Below are 21,395 nucleotides of genomic sequence, written 5' to 3'. Positions count from 1 at the left end.
AAGAAACACGCGCGTGAAACTAATACGCGCAGGCTTCAATGCAAGCGTGCGCGTTGCCAGTCCAATTTGACGTCAGAATACCATTTCAAAATACGTCAACGTTGTGTAACGAAATGGCTCAAGCGTTTCTTCTAAACATCCTTGTATTGGCTTTCTTCCTCTTTCAAACACAGACTAATGAAAGTGCTTCTCTACTGCATGACGCCAATCAGGCATCTACTAGAGTAAATGAAAAGTCAGAAAGTTTTCCAGCAGGATGCAGGCTGTATCAAAATAGAAAACTTCTGCAATGCCGTAACGCTGGGCTGCAAACCATCCCTGAGCTAAAAGAGGAATGGAACATATTTTCTGTGTAAGTTAGCTTATGTCGTGTGATACTTTTGGAACAGTGATACCGATATTTCTAAACAGTCGGGAAAATATTTCAATCATTTTTTGTCACCAGTGATCTTTCTACAAACAACATCTCAAGTCTCCAATTCGGAGATGGCTACAAAAACGTTAAATCTGTGTGAGTATATGGTGTGTTTTTGGGTTGTTGCACTTTTCTCAATACGCTTACCAGGGCTGTTCAATTTACAATCTGATTTATTTTTGCAGCAATTTGGAGCGAAACAACATTACGACTATAACAGAAGAATTAATTCTGGAACTCCGACACATTCACTTCCTGTAAGTGCAGAAAAAGTTTGTTTGAAAATTATTTATGTAACTTGCTACATTTTAAAAGAACAGAACGATATATTTGAACTGTCTCCCCAAAACCAACAATGACTGGGAGGTTAGATCGCAAGGTATTTTAAACTTGTGAGAGTTTCAAAATATGACTGCTTGTCGCCTCGCCTAGGGCTGTAAAATGAAGATGCTGTTTGGCTGTTCAGGGCGAGTTTGTTGGCTATACCGATCAGGCTTGCTCAGGTGAGGCTCAGATTGGTCTTCTTTAGGGGTCTAATTAAAGTTTTCCCACGAGCATATCCAAGTTTTCAACATGGGAGTCCTTTCGGTTCAAAGTTGGTCAAAACCGTGTTACTGTCTCAACCTAGTCTGATCAATTACATCGTTTACGAACAAAAACCCAAGAAGTTCCTTAGCTCGATCGAGGCGCATTTTGATTCCAGAACAGCACACTAAAACCCTCTCGCACCAATTTATTCGTCAAATATCCTGAATAGCACATCCGTGGTTAACCTGCGCATCCAGTGAGTTTTGGAAGAGTACTTAATTATAGAGGCTACCCGTAACAGAAATATTGAGAATTCGGAACATTCCATAGTGCCTCTATATGTTACTGTTTGTCTAGGTCCATCGGAGGAAACCCACTTCACTGCGACTGTAAACTTAAATGGCTTCGTGAGCGGCTTCTCGGCTCAAACAACCAATTTCCGTACGTAAGACATATTCAGGATCTGAAATGTGCCACACCGTCACGTTTGCAGGGAAGGATTCTTGTAAATCTCTCAGAAGAAGTGTTATGTGGTAAGGCCGAGCGCATGCAGTAACAACCCCGAACCTACACAGGCTAACTAAAGCTGTTGCAAGCTAACTATAGCTGTTACAAGCCAACATGGGTGTTTTCTAGCTGGATTTTTTTCCCCAATAGCGCGCGCTCCCTTTGGTACTTCGAGGTCACATAACATTATGCAGTCATCAGGCAATGGGACCATGTTTTATCCCAAGTACTATTGGGTACTATTGCCCGAATTAGTTTTGCCCGAAAAATTTCAAAACTTTCTGAAACTGGGAAGGGGCGGGGGGGGGGGGGGGGATGAACTGCAGGCGGGGGCGGCCCCTACGCCTATGCTTCCCTGAGGCTAATCCTCACTGCCCCAACTCAATTATTACTCCATGAATCAACTCGACACGTAGCCAGGATGACAGTTACAGTTTAAGTTGACTTTCGTCTTTACAATTAGGCTCTAAACCAGAGGACAGACTTCTAAGATCTACGACTTCAGTTCCCACAATTGAGGAGGAAAAGTTGGCCAACGCAACTGCAACAACTAAACCAGACGAGGCACGACAAAAAGCTGAGAAGGGGCGAGTTGCTGAGATCATCGGAGTGACTTTAGCTTTTGCTGCTGTAATAGTTACCATGTCTGTCGCTTTCATTCTCATTTGATGTGTATCTCTCCCCGAAATATCAGTTAGTATTTGACTACATCTTGCAAGGATAAATTTACCCAGTCAGATAATGAAATAATAAATATCTTTATTATAGGCAGTTTGCCGGCATTGACTGCAAGAACTGGGTGCTCAATTTTTCTTGTTTCCCTCCATTATCCGAGCGCAAATAGTCTGCAACCGTTTCACTATTTCATAATAATTTATTCATAATATTCTGACCAAACAATATTTGCTACAGAACTTGAGGAGCATCTCAGTATTACTTTTATCTGTCATATCATTGAAAGGGCTAAGTCACTGTATTTTAAGCATCTTTGGTTAACTTCAAATTGGCAGACTAACAGCCTTTCATTGGCAACATCACGGTCTCATTACTGAACAAACAAATACGGTTTCAAAGACTACCATATGACATGACACTTTCGTACAAAATGAGATAACCTTTGAATAGATGGAAAAACGATCAAGGAGTGAAAGGAGCCTTGATCGTTTTTCTATCTATTCAAGTTGTCAAACTTGAGTAATACAACAGGTTACTCAGTAAACACTGTCCATGTTTGGTGTAAAGGCGCTGTTCAGACATGCAACCGCAGAAAACCACATAACTAGCGCGGCTAGCATTGGAAAAGAGAAAACGCGGGAAGACATGCACTACCAACAGGTGGCTGGCTAACAGAAAGCGCGGGAAAACATGTTATGCCAGCGACAAGTTACAAAGTAACTACCGGTGGTTAGTGCGGGAAAACCTGTAACTACCACGACTTTTCCGGGCTTGATATTGGTTAAACGTTTTAACGTTTGGTCAAAATTCGCTCTGATTGTAACTTTCGTCATTTTTTTCTAACCACTATAAAGCGGAGTTAACGCAAAACCGGAACGAGCTATAATAATTATGGCTCGTTCAACAGCAGCCTTAAACAACCTCTTTCCTAAACAAATAGATTCTAAGACACATTTTGACATTAAAGGTACTGCCCCTGATTCTGCAAAACTAAAGATTGCTCCAATGTCATTTCTCCCTTCAATTTCACAAGTAAGGACTGCCCAAGCTGTGAAAATCCATCTCCACAGACCAACAGTCGAGAAAAACAGAGCACCACACTCTACATGAAAATAGTTACTAGGTGAATACTTTTGTTGGGTGCGTCTGACTTTTGTTGCAGAACAAAGAAAATACTTGAAATTCTTTCTACATCTGTTGACCAACTCCAGAAAGTAAATTTTCCACAACAGTATCAAAAGTTACAAGACAGCTTTGGGACCATCCAAGGGCTCTGAAGCAACTGGTCTCAAGTGACTTGTTAAGAAATACATAAACAAGGGCTGTAACAGGGCAATAAACAACAGAAGGTATATTCTTCGCTTGCTTGCTCTAGCAATGCCATCTGGAGCTGATTCTGGTACAATGATTAACCTCAGGGTGCGCACCTGCAAACATATGAGAGGGGAAATGAGCTCAAGCAAATTATGGGACGTGAAAGTTCTAGCTTTCAAAACCGTGGGCTAATTATCTTGCAACTTTATGACTACAAGACTCCCCCCCCCTCTGGGTGGATTTCTTATATCATCATCATATTCACTTGGGGAAATATTGTTCATGGAAAGCTGTTACACTGAATCTGAGTGAAATGAACTCCTAATCTGGCAGTTTTGGTATTTTGGCCAGATCAAACTTGCTTGGTTTCACTATGTGTTTTATCTTGCATGTATCTTGAGAAAACACTTACAATGGCTTAGCCTGATTTCTATTTTTGTGGAGTACTTATGTTTCATAGATGCATTGTACATATATACATACAACTTTATTTGACAATGTAGGTTTACAGAAATTGGCAAGACCTAAGTCCCGCCAAACTACAACCACAGCCTACATGTAACTGCTGCAAAAGAGTATTTTCTAATACACTACATGTACCATACTAAGTTGTCAACCAGTGGCACATCACTTGTAATATGCAATAGCAAATCATTTTAATTTGGAATTTTCATACAAAAACAGAGTAAATGTAAATGTAAATGTATACGCAATTGGCCACTCCCCATCGGGGCTTTTCAGGACCAATGTAAACAAACAATGATAAGTAACAATCAATATTTTTACCATAAAAAAGCCAATGCTAATACTCATCCACAAAAGTATGAGGTAATAACCAACAGAGTGGAACACAAGACCACCAAGGCAACTCACGATCATCCTGTGAGAAACAAAGGCAATACAAGACTTAATTTGTCTCATTACAAACGTACATGTACAATGTTTTCAACTAGACCGGTTAGTGTGCTGGCCATATTTAGCAGCATTAAACTAAAACAAAAGCAATTTAACCATGATGTTTCAAAATGTATGCTTTTATTTCTCCATTTATTCCATAGTTTTGATTTTGATTGAGAAGGTACATGACCACTGTATATCAAACACTCAAGACAATGTTAATTACATTGCCAACATTGTTCTTACCCAAAGTATTTGTAGCCACAAAATGCTAAGAGATCAAGTGACTTGATCTCTGCTTGAACATTACAGAGGTACAAAGAAAAGAGAATGGCCATAATCTCAACAAAGAGCCACACCAGGGCTGAACTGGCTGTGATGCCCAGCTGTTCTGGAGTAAATCTGGCAAAACAAAAATGAACAAAGTTAAATTATACATATTTTGTACAATAACAACAGACAAGAAGTCTATTCTGAAGTTAAAACAAACAGGCAAATTTCAAAGAATATCTGAAATACCCACTTAAGCAAGAGCTGCATATGTACATGTACAATGTGTCAGCTTGTACTCAATGTAGGCTGGACTTGTTACCTGTTTTGTGTTCCCATGACTAGTCCAGCAACAAGAATATATGTAACAAAAGCCATCACTGCCAAGACAAAGACAAAACAAGCTTTGTTACACACTGAGCCTAAATACACAGTATTCTACAGACCCACTTACCTGCTCTGCAAAACTACAAGCACATTAAGTGTATGTAGTAAATACTTAAACATTTTACATGCGGTAAAAAAAATCAAAAGCACCATTTTAATTCATTAGGTGTGTTTACTGTTAGGTCTCCTTCACGGCTGCCACCTAGATTATCACCCAACCCTCCCAACACTTACCTCCAGTGACTTAGAGTGGGTGAGTATGAACAGAGGGTTTCACATTTCCATATTTTTTTTCGGATGCTACTACTCTTTGTCTTTAAAAAAATATGTGAAACAGATTGGAATTGCTATGATATCATACCTGGTATATACAAATCAGGAGCATTTATTTCATATCTCGGAGCCACAGGTTCTGTCTTGTTATACTGAACTGACCAGTTCTAGGAAAAGTAACAGTAACATTGCACTGATCAATACATGCATGCATTAATCATAAAGGAGCTCTGAAATGGGGTTTAATTAATAAAAGTCATTTTTCCTATATAACAAACTACTTTCAAATTGAAGAAATAATCTTGTATCAAACAAGAGAGACCGTGTTTAACTACATTTCTAAACACCGAGAAGAGAGTTGAAAGTACAGCATACAACAGAGTATTTGTGATGAACTTCAATGTGTGCGTGGAAATGTGGTAAGACATTGTCTAATCAAGGTCAGATATCCAAACAATAGCACAGTTGTACAGCAAAATTGTTGGCTTCTTATAACATTTGGTACACACAAGTTATAAAATTAACATAGTTTGAAAAATCTACATACTTTGTGTGTGAAGGGAAAGACAAGCAGTCCCAGCTTTTTGACAACGTAAGAGGTATCTACAGCAAAGTAATACTTTAATTTTGATACTGAAACAAAACGGTCAATCTGAAAAAAAAAACACAAATATATCAATTATGACTCATTAATTAATTAAGGCACTGCACATCTCTATAACCACCAGAATCCTTCACTTCATGTTAATTAGGGCAATAATAATCAGGGCAATTATTGTTTTTTTAACCCCACTGCAGCTTCAAAATTCTAATAATGAAGGAAAGAGGAAATGCATTCTGGTAGTTGTAATCAAATGACGACATTGAAGTCTGCTTTTTCAATATGTTACCCTAATTTGTTTATAGCCAGCACCACTTTCCAAATGTAGACCTGAATATTCTTGAGTAGCACGTGAAATTTTTAACAGATAATAATATTATCAACACAGGGCTGGTTATGAAATTTCACAGTACCTACATGTAATATCAAATTTTGTGACAAGTGGGATAAGTTATATATCAAATGCTGAAGGAGTTAAAATTGCAACACCTTCAACTGTTCTAAACTTATCAAATTGTCACAAAATGGCCATTGTTATCTGTTTTCAGCATAAAGAATCTTGAGTAGGTTGAAACATGAAAAAACATGAAAATCCAACAAATATTGATATTATGTTTCATTTTGTCATAAATTTTTATCCATTCAAAGACAATACAATGGCTGTTTAAAGCTCATATTTTTAATCATTTCACCAGGAATACTTTATTCAATTTTATTAAAAATGGACAAATTTTTAAAGAACAGTACTACACAAATCACAAGACCCCATTAAGCAGTGAATTTGGACAATGTCAACATACATGTTTCTCGACATATTCTTTTCCTTGGCTAGCCACTGCTGCTCCATAGCCAACAGCCACATTGGCCATTGGACCCTGTAAAAATTCATTTCCAGCAAACTGTCCAAACCCCCCTGGCATTCCTGGCATTCCCTGTTGTTGGTCTGTGCTGGTATCCTCAAACAGGGGGGTGGGACCACCTTGACTTCCATATGGGTTCCCTCGGTGGTGAGCTACAATTAAAATAATTATATAAATAAATTAACAAAAAATTTTGACCATGGTTCTTTCTAGTGGCCATAAAATTGAATGAAATCTCAATGCCAAAAAACTAGGGTTACAAAATACTAAGAGAGCAAAATGGAGTAAAGATAGCCAAAAACAGCAACTTCTGACTGAAAAGTCCACAAACAGGATGGTTCAAATATAAAATGTGCACTCCAATAATTAGATTACCTGAGTGTTCCATTGCATGATGTTTCATGCATACATGTGCATCACAGTCATGGTTTCACATTTCAGCCTCCCCCCCCCCCCCCCCTACTGATGTTTTGAGAAACACTTTGGACACTTTGACCATGTTTGACCATGTGTACACACACAAATTGAGCATTTTTCTATTACTTATTTTTCACCAGTGCATGCATGTTGGAACAATATAAAACAATGTCTACCTGCTTGAACATTCCTCTTCTGAACAGGCCTTCTTTGATTATACATATCACTGTTATCTGGGTGCCAAAAGGGGAAAACGTCACATTATATTTGTTAATACTGGGTAATAGCAACAGAAAATTGCTGTGAAAACATGTCTGTCATAGACAGAATTAACAAAAGCCCAAAATATACTTGGTTACCACTAAACACTTTTTAATTAACTAAAAATAAAACATGTATGACTTAATCTACGCATTTTGCGCGTCTTCTAGCAGTACCATACTTTTGACCTAGAGATAATGTACAATGAACAATTCATAAGAGCTGTGTATCAGAATAATTTAACTGAGCACGCAGCTTAATGAGATAGCTTTAATACCAAAGACTGGTTTTCAGTTAACAATCATAGATGTGAGGTTTAAGCATAACGTGAAGTAAATGTGTCTCTGAGTTGCATAATTTCAGATCACTGTCTAAAATGCTAAACTGTAAGTGTACTTTTGAATGTTTTCACTGTTCAAAAAACTTCCAGTGTTATACATGGAAATAGTTTTAATTCATACAATGTGCAATGACTGGATTTAAGAAAATGTGGTTAATTAGTGTTATGTATGTCATCATTCTCAAGACATTTTATTTTGTTTTGCTCTCCATTATAATTACTTTTGCACCTTATTGGTACATTTTAATTGTAGTAAACAATCACATTGCATACGATGTACTTATGTGGAAGGCTGGAGTTTAACCCTGCAAGTTTTAACAAAGTATTTTTATCAATAACATTGAGCATACCTTGCAACACATTTTTGTCATTTTGTGTAAGAGTTATTAAATACCATGGTGTTATAGTACAAATATGTTTTAAAATGATGTTGTTTAGTTATAATGTACTCTTTAGTCAAAGAACTTGAATCAGAGGGAAAGAAAAAGCTCTTAGTTTTTTTCCTTTTAGAACAGACTTTGATAAGTAATAAAAGTTTAGAGTTAATAGTCTTGCAACATTTTTATGCAAAACAAATTCACCAACGATACATGTACATCGAGAGCACACAACATGCAAGAAAGATTAGTAGAGAAAGAATATACATCACAGATACCATCGAGTGGTGAACGCCTGCGAGGAGTAGTTTGCATTGGGTAGAAGTTAGGGTCTAAAGACAAAGGAAAGATGAAACTGTGAATAAAATGATTTTAAATACGTTAAAAACTAAATCAGGATATTTCTGTTCAAAAAAAAATTATGTATGCAAAAAACTTTACTGATAAGATCCACCAAAGGCAATTCTTACCCGACTTGATTCTCAAATTTGTTCATATGATGTTTTCAATAAAAATAATAAATGTTTTTGGCAGAAAACCTTCTCTGTGGTAGATCATAGTTGGTGTATTTATAAGCAAAATTAATACAGTCACAAATTATGCTCAGGTGAAAGTTTCACTCAAATGTAAAAAATAACATTTCGAGTATAATAACTGAACACAATGAATGTGTTACAGTAAATAATTGTGCATTAACTTGTCATGGCCCTATTCTCCCAGAGGAGAGCTAGGAACTATCATGACATAAAGACAGACATGACGATGACATAAAACTTTTCTACTGTGAATGTCTACGATACAAACAAACACAACACTGGAATTTTTCTTCCCACTATACTATGACAAAAATGACTTAAATTTGATTTTAAAATCAGAATCAACAACTGATGCATTGTAGAGTATTCTAAAAGTATTCCTAGTATGTTAACTACATGTGAAGTTCACTGAAATCAGTGTTATAGAGCTAGAGGATTAATCTAAAAGTGTTGGAAGTTTGATGACAAAGAGACACAAGTGCAATGAAAGCTGAGTAACAAAAAACACAACTTAGTGCACAGTAAAATTGTCATACATGTATCTAATTCCACAAGACATCCCTTAGCCATGATCAATAGCCACAGGGTTAGTAACGTGCCTTCCATACATTCATAATATCATGGAGATCAAGTGAGAGACACTGTAAATTAAGGAGAAACTACGCAATGCAGGGCTTTTTTCAGGTGAACATCCAATGGGTTATTGACCGAGAGTGAGGTCAAGATGGCTGGATATGGACCAAGACTGAGGTGGGGTCAATAAACAAGCGAAAAAAGAACAAGGCCAATATCCCATCTTGGCCGAACAAACTTAGGATTGATTATTGACTGACTTCTGCTTTGGCCACGGAGAAATTTTTCTTGTGGAACAAGGGCGCACTTGCAAGCAGGCGAGATAGCATCATCTTGCCCAGTCAGGTAACTGATCACATCGCCGGATTTAGTTCATCTTACCTGCTCATGGAGTTAGCCCTATAATAACTACAACTTATTGTTCTTACTCTTCTTCCTTACATGAACTGGCTCTATGAAGGTAATTGGAAGCAGACCAGTCACAAAAATGCCCAACCCTCCGCACTACAATCTTTATAATTAAAATTTATGAAGAGCTTATGTTTTCCCAAAAATTTCCAAAACAAAATCACAGTAGAAAGTGTCAGCTGACAGGACTGAATTTTGAAACAACAAATAATGAATACAAGTAAACGCTGACTTGCACAAGCCTGACCTTTCTGAATCACATTGAATGACTCTTTATCACAAAGAACACGTATCAATCAAGCTCTGTCGTCTGCTATTTGTTAAGAAAACGGATTGGAAATAAACTCCACTATCTGATGAGGCTATCCCTACTGTTTGAACAAGTGTTTCGCGGAAAAAATAAGAAAAAATAAGTTTACTTTGGGGTTTAGCAAAACATAATTTCGATTTTTTGTGAAAAATTTATGCTTCTTGGGACATAAATGTATGTTTCCTATGGAGTAAATTATTAAAATTATTAAAACCTGAAAATAAACCGCGACAAAAAAAAACAGGACAAGTACACTATTGTAGCAACAAGGATCACAAGAAATTGATGGTGCAAAATTTAAAGTTTGACACGAGTTAAGGTTCATCTCAAGGATACAATACTTCTTACACCAGAGGAGAAAAACGAGCAAACTTTACCTCCCATTGGTGGATCCATTACTCTAGATTCGTTTCAGCCCAAGAGACCTTGCTAAATACTGTAGTTGAGTAATCTATTCCCACAAATCACCAGGCCTGGCCAATCTACTGTACTTTCTTTTCGATGTTGAAGGTTTGTGAACCACTCGCGCCTGCGCACAGCATAGACGTAACGTGGCAGTATAGGTGGGAACTGGGACGAGGAAACAGTGTTTTCGTTTGACATTGCTTTCGTTTTCTTAGGCTTTCTCGTGATGTCAATACCAATAAAATGATTTCCACCTTTAATTGAATCTATGGGAAGATAAAAAAGGAAAGCATGTACCCCATATCTGCGTTATAAATATCCGTTACTTCGTTGCGTGATCACCGGACATCAGTGACTAGTGTCACAGAGGTCACGCAACCATCATCAAGGAAGGGCGAGTGTAGAGTTTCACACTACACTAGAATTCGTTGTTTTCGCCACGTTTCACCGGATCCGTGCAGTCTGGGAGATGGTCGACGCTCGTTAACTAGGAATCCTTGTAAAGATGTAAGGTTTTTACACACATTTTCTTCTATGCAGCGCATGGATTTGCAAACACGCAGCTGCTGTTCAGTTTTATAAAATAGTTTATTTGCATTCTGGCACCAATACCGTTCCTGCGTCGGATTCTGTATTTCGTGTCATCCTCTGATAGGTTTGTTCTTGATGTTTACAGTGCATGAAGGCAGATCTAGAACTAAACGAGTATCAAACTTATCTGTAGACTGAATCGATCCAACTTAACCATCTTCCGCGCGGCTCCCCTCAGCTCAGTTAACTTAGCATTCTTCTAAAATAGGTTATTGTCTGATCATAAAAGTATGTCTCAAATACAGTCTGTATGCGTTATTGACCAAGTGTGAGGCCAAGATGGCTGGATATTGGCTAAGTTCTTTTTTTGCGTGTTTATGGACCGAGACGGAGTCGAAGTCCGTAAACTCGCAAAAAAAAGAACGAGGCCAATATCCAGCCATCTTGACCGAACAAGCTTGGTCAATAAAGGATTTACTATATGGCTTTCGGGGAAATTTTTCTTGCGGGAGACGGCGGGTAGTCCCGAGCGGGCAAGATAGCTCCATCTTGCCCGCTCGGGTAGCCAATCACAGCGCAGGATTTGATTCATCTTGCCCGCTTAAGGAGCAAGCCATATGATAAAAAGGGTTTCAAGAAAGTGCTGTACTCCCCACCCAAAAAGAAAAAATTGAGGGGAGTCCCCAGGAGTTAAAAAGTGGGGAATATGAGGGTGAGTACTAATGGGAATGAGATGTGAAGGGTAAGGTGCACAAATCCTTAAAGGGGAGATCTATAAGCAAAGGAAATAGGTCTTAAGGACCATAACTTTTTCAGCTACCATTCTCCTCTGTTTTTGAGCAAGAACATCATCTTAATTTACTATGTTGTAATATATATAGTAGGCCAAATGCAGGCTTGTCACGAACAAACATTTTCACACATTATATTTTAATAAACAGGGGTCTTGTAGGAATGTTGATGACCTTGGTGTTGCTGTTCTTAAGTGCTCTAGATGTTATATTCTTCTTTCTGCCATCTCCAATTGATCCTAAACCAGTTGTCAGGTATGATGAATACAGTCCTCTTTATCACAATATTTTGCCAGATAAATGAAATGACTTTCATTGTAGAATTAAAGGAGCAGATCCAGGATGTTACAAATTTATATGACGATGTTAAAAAATGCATGTGCAAGTGACAGTCTGGGGGTTAAATTAGTTTCTTCCAATTATTCACAACAAGGAAAATACTTGGGGGTGGGGTTGTGTTTTCAGTTTTCTGACCCCCTTAACCAGTCTTTGCCTTATTGGTATCTCTCTTAAGGCACCCAGCAAGAGAATATTTTCACTTTTTAAATTTGTTTTTGAATGACGTAGTGGTTTTGAAAAGAAGAGTCCAAAGTTTGAAGGAGTGTTGGAAGTGAATACCATCTTAGCACAGACACAAAGATTGTATGCAGGACAGCTAGTTGGACCAGAATCTCTAGCCGCAGATAGTACAGGTGACCAAACTTTGGAATTAATATTCTGTTTAATTTTAAAATAATATTATAGATAATGTGATAACCATGGTGCAATTATTCTAAGGCTATTGGACTTTTACTTACAAAAAAAAAATGTTTTTTTAAGTTAAGCAAAAGGTCTGAACATGTCAAAATCATTTATACAGGAACTCTATACACTGGCTTAGCAGATGGTAGAATTGTGAAGCTTGAGGGAGACAAAGTGGTAGATGTTGTTCGCACTGGCAAACCCCCATGTGGTATGTATAGTAACTGCAACCGGTCTTCATCAAAGGTTAATGCTTGTATTCTCTGCCAGGGGCTAATACCATTTATATATACTGTGTGGAAAACTCCATGATGGCACAAAGAGGAATTGAAGTCTTTATTCTGGTTCCCGTTACAGGCACTGAAGAGCTTGAGCCCATGTGTGGTCGTCCATTAGGGATGCGCTTTGACAGATATGGAATCAACTTGATAGTGGCTGATGCGTATTTTGGTCTGCTTGAAGTGAATCCCAAAGCCAGAACAGTGAGCACGCTGGTACCTCCTACACCAGGAATTAATGGAAAGCCCTTTCGATTTGTTAATGATCTGGACATTGCACGAGATGGTACCATCTACTTCACAGATACAAGTTCTAAGTGGCAAAGGCGACATTTCCGACACTCCATCTTTGAAGGAGATAACAGTGGGAGACTAATTGCATACCATCCCAAGACGGGTGACATGGAAGTACTAATGGAGGGACTTCACTTTGCTAATGGTGTCCAGATTTCACCGGAGGGAGACCATTTGCTAGTAGTAGAAACACTTACAGCTAGAATAATGAAGTATGAATGTCTTCTTTTTACTGTTCTTAACTCAATTTTCTCAACTCAATTGCTGGTATCAGTCACTAGTAATCTTTGATGAGACAGATACTCCAGGTCACCAGGAATCCCTATTTTATTGTATTGAAAAGATGTAAAGAAATAACTCTATGTTGAGATCCATTGACTAGCCTGTAAGCACGCTCATGTTTTTAGAGATGTACACCAGACTCCTCTCTGCCAGATTACTTCGCTTGCCAACTCACTCTTGACTAACGTGTGTGACTTGAAAGTGAGCCTGTTTGCAGAATGACCTAGGTTTCATTGGCGGTATGAAGTGAATCTAAATCAGATCCACAGTTAACGTACTCTGTGAGTTAGTCTTGCCCTTTTGTTGCATGGGCAATAGGATGCCCTGAAATAGTGGGCCAAAATTAAAGGCTAAACAATAATGGTGACAATTTTTTTCTAGGTATTACATTAAGGGAGAACATGAGGGCAAATCGGAAGTTTTTGCCCAAAACCTGCCTGGATTGCCAGACAACATCCGGCTGAGTAGTAAAGGGGGCTATTGGGTTGGATTTGCTTTGATACGAACAGACTTCAGTGACCTGATCACACAGTATCCTAGGGCTAGAAGCTTTATAGCTAAGGTAGGCATGTTATAACTCCATTGTGAATGGTCATGTTTTAAAAGTTGTTACTCCCTGTGAATACACATACCTTTATTTTTTTTTTATCATTTTTGTTTTTTACTGACCTTTATGAAAAAAGCACCGGGATGCATCAGACCAAAATGTCCCAAACTGCCAAAGTTTATCCAGTTCTCTATACAAGTGTAAGATGAAGTGATTGGGAGTGTTTCAACCCCACCCCCCCCCCCCTCTCCCCAAGTGGTCTGCTGTTCCATTGAAGGGTTAGTATTCCCATAATTAACTTCGCTAGCACTCATCAAGACATCATGTTTTAAAAGTTGTTACTCCCTGTGAATACACTGACCTTTATTTTTTTTTTATCATTTTTGTTTTTTACTGACCTTTATCAAGACATCAAGACATCTAGTTGGAGAGAGGGCACTGTGAGAATGAAGTGTCTTGCCCAAGAACAGAGCACAGTGGCTTGGAAGTGCTAGTGCCGGGGAGAGGGACTTGAACCCAGGAGCACTCGATCCAGAGTCCCAGCAAGCCATCCCAAATCTCCCACTTTATGGATGCATAACATTAATTTTGCCTTTTTGGATTGTATTTAGGTGTTTTCTCTGCCATGGATAGCAAATACCGTAACTCCAAAACATGGTCTTTTAGTGGAGCTGAATGAGAATGGTCAAATCACCAGGAGCTTTCATGATCCAACGGCCAGTGCTATATCTGGAATCAGTGAAGTGCATGACGACGGTGATGTGCTGTACTTTGGTAGCTTCAAGTCCCCGTTTGTTGGCAAGCTTGTTTTAAAGGACTGATTCAGTGGATGTGAGGGTTATGCAGCATTAAGTCATTTTTATGGTGAAAGGTTAAGATTCATTGACCAGTGGCAGATTTATATAGGCTATATCAAAATAGGGGGGTCCTCCGCCCCCCCTTATTTTGGGTAAAAAAAGAAAAAATCACAAAAGGAAGAAAAGCTGGCAGGGCAAGCAAAACAAAACCACCCCCCCCCCCCCCCCCTTAGCTCAAGGTCTGGACCCGCCATTGTTGATGATATAAGGACTGTACAGCCTGTCATACATTCAATTTTCAACAACTAGGCTAGCTAACTTGGAACCTGGAAATAACAATCTTAAGTGGTTCAGAGTTCGTTCTCAATTAAGACTTAAAACTAAGTTGGCTGCTGAGTGAGTTATTTTCCAATTGAACAAAGACTTTTGTGGTCCTAAGTTAAAATACTAATAGACAGATTTTTTGTTTACTTTGAGATGCTTTTTTTCCGTCCAGCCAGCATAACTTTTAATTTGGCTATATAAGCTTAGTGTTTAAAAATGTTAAGTATTTTCCCTTCACAACACGATTTTAAGATAATTTTTAATGCAGGAAAACAATCAGTTGTTACATTTCATAATTGAGAAGGGTTTATAGTGATCAAATTGTAGGGGGACCCAAGGCCTGTCCCCCCTTCTGGTGGATTCTTATTTTTAATAAACAGCTTAAAAGCGTGTGCATTTTTTTTTCGAGAGTTGACATGACCTTGCATACAGTGGCTGTGCATGCAGTATGAGCAGCAGACAAAACTGGGCTGTCCTACTGAAAAATGTCAAACAGTAAAATAATGTCCATTTTTTTGGAGAAAACAAAAATAAAGACAATGCTCAAGTTGCTCTGGCCTCTTCTAATACGTAGCTCGAGAACTCTGGGTTTAACATTTTGTTCAAAAATAACACAACTATTTTCCTATCTAGCGATACTCTAGGAGTGACAAGCGAGTTGCTGAATATGGGCGACCAATTTTCATTGCCATCTTTTCTTGGCAGGAAATCGCGCCCACATGTCACAGCGTTTTTGGGCAGCCCGCATTTTTCTCGCGGGGAAATAACATGAGAATCACAGTTTGAAAGGAAGAGTTTCCTGCAACAGAGAGCCGCAGAGAGATAGCGAAGACGGAGACATGGAGTTGATATTTACGTTTATTTTCAAGACAGTGTAACTGAATCAGAACATGAAAGAGAACAGCAGAGAGCAAGAATTACATAACCGATTTTTTTGTTATTTGGTTTCTGGACAACAATTTTACATGTGTGCATTGAAAGTAGGGAAAAATTTCACAAACCATTGAGTTTGGATGATCTGGCATTGTTTGGGAATATCTGGTGAATATCAAATGATTAAAAAACCTACTTATTTGTGCTATTTGTGCTTATTGGTGCTACTAGCTTGTTGACAGACGTCTTACTAATAACTCACAAATAGGGTAGTTAACTCTGTCAAAATGCAGGGAAAAGGTTGTCTCAGAGATCTTATTAGTTTAAGCTTATCTGAGCAGTGTTTTTGACACGAACCTCTCTATAGGCCCTTTTCCGTGTCAAATGATTTTTATCAGAATTTTACTGAAAAGGTTCAACGAAGTTGAGTAAACATTAGAGGGGAAAATGCAAAACGAATCATTGATTTCCACTCGACATTTTGGATATTTTTAAATATGTTAAAATTCCAAACCACACATCCCAAAAACGCTGTTCTTGATTTAGCTTTGTTTTCAGTGAAATCATTGCCCTAAGTCCTCAAGAACACTTCTATGATGATAATAACTTATTTAGAAATTAAATTACTTATTTGATCATGAACTTGGCTGTCTAAGAACCCTCATTACAGTCAAGATAGTCTTTACCTATCAAGGCAAGACAGATAATGTACGTGGACAAAGGTCCGTGTACAAATCTGTGAGCATATTTTCGAGCCAAATGGAGGCTATTGTTTTTGTAATGGACCATATATTTTTACTGCTAAGAGTTATACGCTAGAACCGTCAACTTTAATTTGACACTTGAAATTAAAGTAAGCTGTTTCATTGCATTCTAGACACTAAATACAAGAAGTAAAATAAAATGTCCTTACCAAAATTTGCAATTAGCCAATCAGAAGCGGTGTCTAATGTCCTAATATCCTGCAATATCAATTCACTGACCTGATACCGCTACAATATCATGCTTGCTTGGTAGAATTTGTACATGGTAAATACCTAATCGTACCATTTTGGTATGCTTCAGCAGCATATCAGTCTCGTTTGTTTTCAGAGTAACAACTTATGTATCCTCTTTAATTTCCCTGTATAAATTAATACATATATGCATGCATATATATGATGAATGAAAGAATGCATGCAAGAAAGAAGGAAGGAAGAAGGAAAAAAATAAGGAAGAGAGTTAGGGATTTTAACCTGTCACTTCATGTAGAGGTTAAGGTATGTGTCTTTGTAATGCTTGATGCAGTCCACTACCAAAAATCAGTCACATTAGAGCCCCATGGTTCATGATGTAACCAGACTTGAGCAATCCATTTTTCTCCATTTATTACTGGACAGGAGCCATGGATTGACCTGGGGTTCAACTCTCCATGGTCTTGTTCATTAACGAGATGATTAAAAAACACCAGGCATGACCTTGCTTCGGGAACAACCTTCAAAATTTTTTCATCGCAACAGATCTCCTTTAGTAAAGGCTTTTCAACTTGTAATGGTTTATGACCAACATGGGAGCCATTTATAGATCGGGGAAAGATAGTTTCTCCACCTTGTGCAACTGAATTTAAGTAGAGCAGAAACGTGGCAGCGCGTTTCATTTTCTTGCCTTGAGTAACAAACCCAGAGTCGTAATGAAGATCATAGTTCTGGTTGGCTGTATATTTGGTCAGAGAAACTGGTTCTGCCAGTTTCCATGGCAACCCAGACAGGTTTCCAGCTAGCATAGCAATCTCTCTTAAAATCTCCAAATTAGCATCTCTTTTGTCACGCAAATAAAGCGACCATGAGAAACCACTGTTTGTATCCTCGACAAGTCGTTCTTTTGCTAATTTCATTAAGCTAACTTGTTGTTGGGAAGTAATACAGTTTTTATAGAGCTTTATTAGTGGATTTGTTGAGAGAACAGCCATTTTAGATACTTCATTTGAACTCCGTCCTGACAAAAAAGTAAAGAGCAATACTAATTAATGCTGTTTGTCATATAATTTATGTAAACACCCTGGTTATGTGAGGTTTCAGGTCAATGAGTGAAAATCACAGACTATTTGCCAAGCTGGGGAGCACAATTTTTTCAAGAGTACAGGAATTTAAGGCTACTCAGGAAAAACTATTTTAAAATAATAATATGTTTCAGACTTGAAGTAGGGTGCCCAGTTCTATTCATTCTGGGTTGGAAGCTTCCTTTTCTGGTAATTAATTAATTTACAGAACTGATATCTGTTTAAGAATTAACAAGTTGACATCAGTTTTTCATGCATCTGTCCTGTTATTGATCACGAATTTCATCAAAATGTTGTCAACATAGTCTGTGGATCCACTTGGCCATCACCTTGTGGATCCACAGCTACTTTGACAACATTTTGACGAAATTTATGATCAATAACAGGACAGACACATGAAAAAGTGATGTCAATTTGTTTTTTACAATGATAAATTGTAGAATTGTCTGTGTGCGCTCGTTGATGCATTGCATAAATTATAACTTTATGTGTCTGTCCACTTATTATAAAAATTAGCAAATGAGTGTGCAAGAATTACTGTAGTTATCGTAAAAAGCCAGGTTAATTAATTAATTAACCCCTGCCACAATTAGTTCTGGAAATAGTTGCAGGGCATGCAATTCTTGTAACTTTATTTTAAGAAAAGAAAAGAAATTCACTCAGAGCTCAAAGCCATGATGTTTGCAGGCTGTTACATAGTTCATCTTTTAAAGTGTTACATTAACTCATTTCACTGCAGCCGGGTTGTTCAAAGCCTGATTAAACTAACCCAGGATTAGGGAGCATTTTGATTTCAGTTTTCTAACTTTTCAGAAAGGTTTTCTTTTTAAATTGTTTGTCTTTCAGTTTTAAATTTGAACAATTTCAAACTACCGGTGCACAAAACCTATGGAATGAAAAACATTTTTATTCAAGAAAAATTAATACTTCAGTTAACTATTAATCCGGGGTTAGTGTTAACCGGCTTTTGAACTTGTTCGAAAGCTGCATGCAGACAATTTTACAATTTCTTATTGTAAACAAACAATTTTACAATAACTGCAGAAATTTTCCTGTGCTCATTGGCTAAATTTCATTGTCAATATGCAGACAGACACAAGAATTTATAATTTATGCGATGCATCAACGAGGGAGAGTGGACAATTTGACAATTTTTTAATGAATTTCTTGATATCATTGTCAAAGTAGTCTGCGGATCTGCTTGGCTATCGCCTCGTGGATTCACAGCTACTTCGACAATGTTATGACAAAATTCATGATCAATAACAGGACAGATGCATGAAAAACTGACCTCAATTTGTTAAATTGATGTCACTCTTTCATGCGTCTGTCCTGCCTAAGCCACAGGTCGTAGGTTAGGACGTCAGTCGAAAAAAGCAACTTAAGGTTATTCCTCAGAAGAGCATTGCGCATCCCTACTGCACATGATTTTTGCATCATTAGCGCACGCTCACGAGCGCATGCATGTACACAACATATACAAAGTGGTAGCTTTTGCTTAATGGCTAAACGGGAGACAACTCATTGTTTTCTCTTGGAAATGAGTACCGGGAACTGACGATTTTTTTATCTCGTTTGAATGCAGGGATCACCCTCTTTCTAGACAGTGAATATAGACCAATTTCCATTGTAGAGTTTTAAACTATCACTGAAAATGAGAGCATAGCTAGTGTTCGGAAAAGATAATATATGCTCTCAAGAACACTGCGTGCTTGGAACATATTGAATCCCTGTTGGTTAAAAATGAGTGCCTTTATCATAAGAAACGCACATCAAATTGCTCCTTAACATTGAAGCTGTACATCCATTGATGTTTTTCTCACTTAACTTTCTCCCTTTTTTTCTGCTCTCACAAAGCGTAAAGTGAATGGTTCAAACGTAAACGTTTCTGAAAGCAGATAGCTTAAGGAATTATGGGGTTTATTGAAGGACCTCCTGCTCCTAAACGAGAACTGGGACACCCCATTTTTATTTCAAAATTTAAGTTCTCTTGAAAGAAGCAGGTGAAGTTTGAAAGAAAATCGATTGTGAGTTCTATTTCAATGGAATTACCTTAAAATATTAGTTTTACTCACCACTAAAGACAACATCACAGTACGAATGACCGGCTCGAAGGAAAGAGCTTGAACATTTTAAGTTTTCTTGTTTAGAAAACACCAAAAAGTGATGCAATAAGGAATCAAGTGTTACAAACACAAACACAAGCGTTACACTCCACGAGTCCATTGCCATGCCGGGGGCTGGTCTCCAGAGACGTCTGTCTCTCCTGGCCCACGGAGCCTGGACACTAGAAATGGCTGAAATCAGGAAACAAGGCCAAACATGGGGGGAACACAGGGCGTTTTCGATCAAACCAGAAAATCCACTGCCAGACCAAACAAGTGCAATGCAAGCGTAACGCTGGATCAAGTACACTCTTGTCTTTTATGAAAAGAATATAGTTTTTCAGGCCGAAGCTGAATATCCTTATTTTTCTGCCCATGTTAGGCTGAAAATATTGTTGTGAATATTCTTCCAGGTTTAGACTGGTAACTCATGACATTTCTGTTTTCGCATGTATTTGGTGTACATGTCTGGATGGTGTTAAAGCAATTTTGGAGCCAGCCTGAAGGCATTAAAGCCTGATATGGCTACCCTGCAGAACAGGCGTAATTTTATCTTTTACGTATTTTTAATAGGCGAACTGAGGCGAAAGCGCGGCGAGCGAGTCGCGATTCGTGAGTCGAGCCTTGCGCAAATAACATTTTTTACCAGTCTTGGGACAACTGTAAAATCCCGTCACCCACCTACCATTTGAAAGAAACTGAGATGAAAATCACGTACGTTTGCCCATTTTCAAGAGTATCACAGAAATCATAAAAAATTTTAAGAGTCTATATGGTTTTGGGGGACACTGTACAGATTTTGAACCATGTTTCAAAGTCTATAACTTGGTCTCTGTTCACCCTAAAAGCATCAAACTTGGTCAAATGACTACTCTTAACGTGATCTTTCATGTTGTGGTGTCAGTTTATCGATTGGTTAAAATGTGAAACTCGCAATTTTGGAATGGTCTATAAGATTGGAAAAAATTTTTAACGAAAATAAAACAAGACCGCGAGACAAGCTTAACTGTTAGTATTCTTTCTGTAATAGGAAAATATGTATGTGTATGAGTTTATGAACGCAATAATCGCTAATAATCTAAATACAATCGACAAGGATCTTAGAAAATTCGGTAATGTACAGGGCTTAGAATTCACATACTGTCGCCCAGATGCAATATAATTGATTAATTGAGCGCTACAACGAAGCTGTACCTGCAAGGATTGGCGTTTCCAATATGTTTACGAAGGCATCCAAATACTGACTCACTGGCAGTCATTCTACATAATATTCAGTTTCTCTTTTCCTTTTTCTAGGACATGATGTTCACAAAGAGTCTTTAACGAAATGACGGCCTTAACTTAATGAACACAATGATTAGTTGGAGAAATATATGCCGGGGAAGTAATTGAACTGAAATAACAATGTGACAAGAGGAGAAATAAAGGATGATCATTCAA

The 21,395-nt window shown here is 38.0% G+C and overlaps 4 protein-coding genes across 8 annotated transcripts; 2 read left to right on the top strand and 2 right to left on the bottom strand.

Annotated features, from left to right (window-relative positions):
- The first annotated feature begins 38 nt into the window (after positions 1–38).
- LOC110056216 (uncharacterized) lies at positions 39–2,119 on the top strand. Its single transcript, XM_089291365.1, has 5 exons — positions 39–352; positions 446–511; positions 601–672; positions 1,301–1,476; positions 1,914–2,119. Exons 1-5 carry the CDS (start codon positions 39–41, stop codon positions 2,117–2,119), a joined length of 834 nt encoding a protein of 277 aa, XP_089147491.1.
- A 70-nt stretch (positions 2,120–2,189) lies between these two features.
- Positions 2,190–10,487, bottom strand: LOC110056210 (protein YIF1B-like). 3 transcript variants are annotated; one of them, XM_020762663.2, is made up of 10 exons: positions 10,327–10,487; positions 8,401–8,454; positions 7,321–7,377; positions 6,668–6,879; positions 5,814–5,918; positions 5,355–5,433; positions 4,929–4,986; positions 4,583–4,738; positions 4,226–4,319; positions 2,190–3,552 (listed from the first exon to the last, which is right to left on the bottom strand). In XM_020762663.2, the coding sequence occupies exons 1-10, from the start codon at positions 10,343–10,345 to the stop codon at positions 3,367–3,369; spliced, it is 1,020 nt and encodes a 339-aa protein (XP_020618322.1). In that variant the 5' UTR covers positions 10,346–10,487; the 3' UTR covers positions 2,190–3,366. The 3 variants fall into 3 exon arrangements, with proteins under 3 accessions (XP_020618322.1, XP_089147490.1, XP_020618323.1); XM_089291364.1 differs by lacking the exon at positions 10,327–10,487 and adding an exon at positions 9,195–9,862; XM_020762664.2 differs by lacking the exon at positions 8,401–8,454 and having other exon boundaries at positions 10,327–10,485.
- A 227-nt stretch (positions 10,488–10,714) lies between these two features.
- Positions 10,715–16,020, top strand: LOC110056208 (adipocyte plasma membrane-associated protein-like). Of its 3 annotated transcripts, XM_020762659.2 has the most exons (8): positions 10,715–10,861; positions 11,827–11,931; positions 12,244–12,368; positions 12,536–12,628; positions 12,775–13,201; positions 13,653–13,833; positions 14,430–14,649; positions 15,645–16,020. In XM_020762659.2, coding segments are annotated over exons 1-7 (1,143 nt in total). In that variant the 5' UTR covers positions 10,715–10,859; the 3' UTR covers positions 14,640–14,649; positions 15,645–16,020. The 3 variants fall into 3 exon arrangements, with proteins under 3 accessions (XP_020618318.1, XP_020618317.1, XP_020618320.1); XM_020762658.2 differs by lacking the exon at positions 15,645–16,020 and having other exon boundaries at positions 14,430–15,490; XM_020762661.2 differs by lacking the exon at positions 15,645–16,020 and having other exon boundaries at positions 10,732–11,009; positions 14,430–15,490.
- LOC110056211 (uncharacterized) lies at positions 15,784–20,084 on the bottom strand. The gene is made up of 2 exons (XM_020762666.2): positions 19,926–20,084; positions 15,784–17,786 (listed from the first exon to the last, which is right to left on the bottom strand). The coding sequence occupies exons 1-2, from the start codon at positions 20,080–20,082 to the stop codon at positions 17,104–17,106; spliced, it is 840 nt and encodes a 279-aa protein (XP_020618325.1). The 5' UTR covers positions 20,083–20,084; the 3' UTR covers positions 15,784–17,103.
- Positions 20,085–21,395: the final 1,311 nt, after the last annotated feature.

This window comes from Orbicella faveolata, unplaced genomic scaffold (genome assembly GCF_042242905.1).
Source record: "Orbicella faveolata isolate gen_17 unplaced genomic scaffold, um_ofav_v1 contig_24, whole genome shotgun sequence".
Classification (NCBI taxonomy): Eukaryota; Metazoa; Cnidaria; class Anthozoa; order Scleractinia; family Merulinidae; genus Orbicella; species Orbicella faveolata.
The sequence above is the reverse complement of the archived record's forward strand: the minus strand, read 5'-3'. Positions and strand labels throughout refer to the sequence as shown.

Excerpts from the sequence above, each read along its gene's own strand:
- LOC110056216 (XM_089291365.1), top strand. The coding sequence starts at position 39 with ATGCAAGCGTGCGCGTTGCCAGTCCAATTTGACGTCAGAATACCATTT. Across the intron at positions 673-1,300 it reads CTCCGACACATTCACTTCCT|GTCCATCGGAGGAAACCCAC; the intron begins GTAAGTGCAGAA and ends CTGTTTGTCTAG. Across the intron at positions 1,477-1,913 it reads CTCAGAAGAAGTGTTATGTG|GCTCTAAACCAGAGGACAGA; the intron begins GTAAGGCCGAGC and ends CTTTACAATTAG.
- LOC110056210 (XM_089291364.1), bottom strand. The coding sequence starts at position 9,264 with ATGGAAGGCACGTTACTAACCCTGTGGCTATTGATCATGGCTAAGGGA. Across the intron at positions 5,434-5,813 it reads TCTTTCCCTTCACACACAAA|AACTGGTCAGTTCAGTATAA; the intron begins GTATGTAGATTT and ends TACTTTTCCTAG. Across the intron at positions 4,320-4,582 it reads TGTGGCTACAAATACTTTGG|GATGATCGTGAGTTGCCTTG; the intron begins GTAAGAACAATG and ends TGTTTCTCACAG.
- LOC110056208 (XM_020762659.2), top strand. Across the intron at positions 12,369-12,535 it reads TCTAGCCGCAGATAGTACAG|GAACTCTATACACTGGCTTA; the intron begins GTGACCAAACTT and ends TCATTTATACAG. Across the intron at positions 12,629-12,774 it reads CACTGGCAAACCCCCATGTG|GCACTGAAGAGCTTGAGCCC; the intron begins GTATGTATAGTA and ends TTCCCGTTACAG.
- LOC110056211 (XM_020762666.2), bottom strand. The coding sequence starts at position 20,082 with ATGGCAATGGACTCGTGGAGTGTAACGCTTGTGTTTGTGTTTGTAACA. Across the intron at positions 17,787-19,925 it reads CTGTGATGTTGTCTTTAGTG|GACGGAGTTCAAATGAAGTA; the intron begins GTGAGTAAAACT and ends CTTTTTTGTCAG.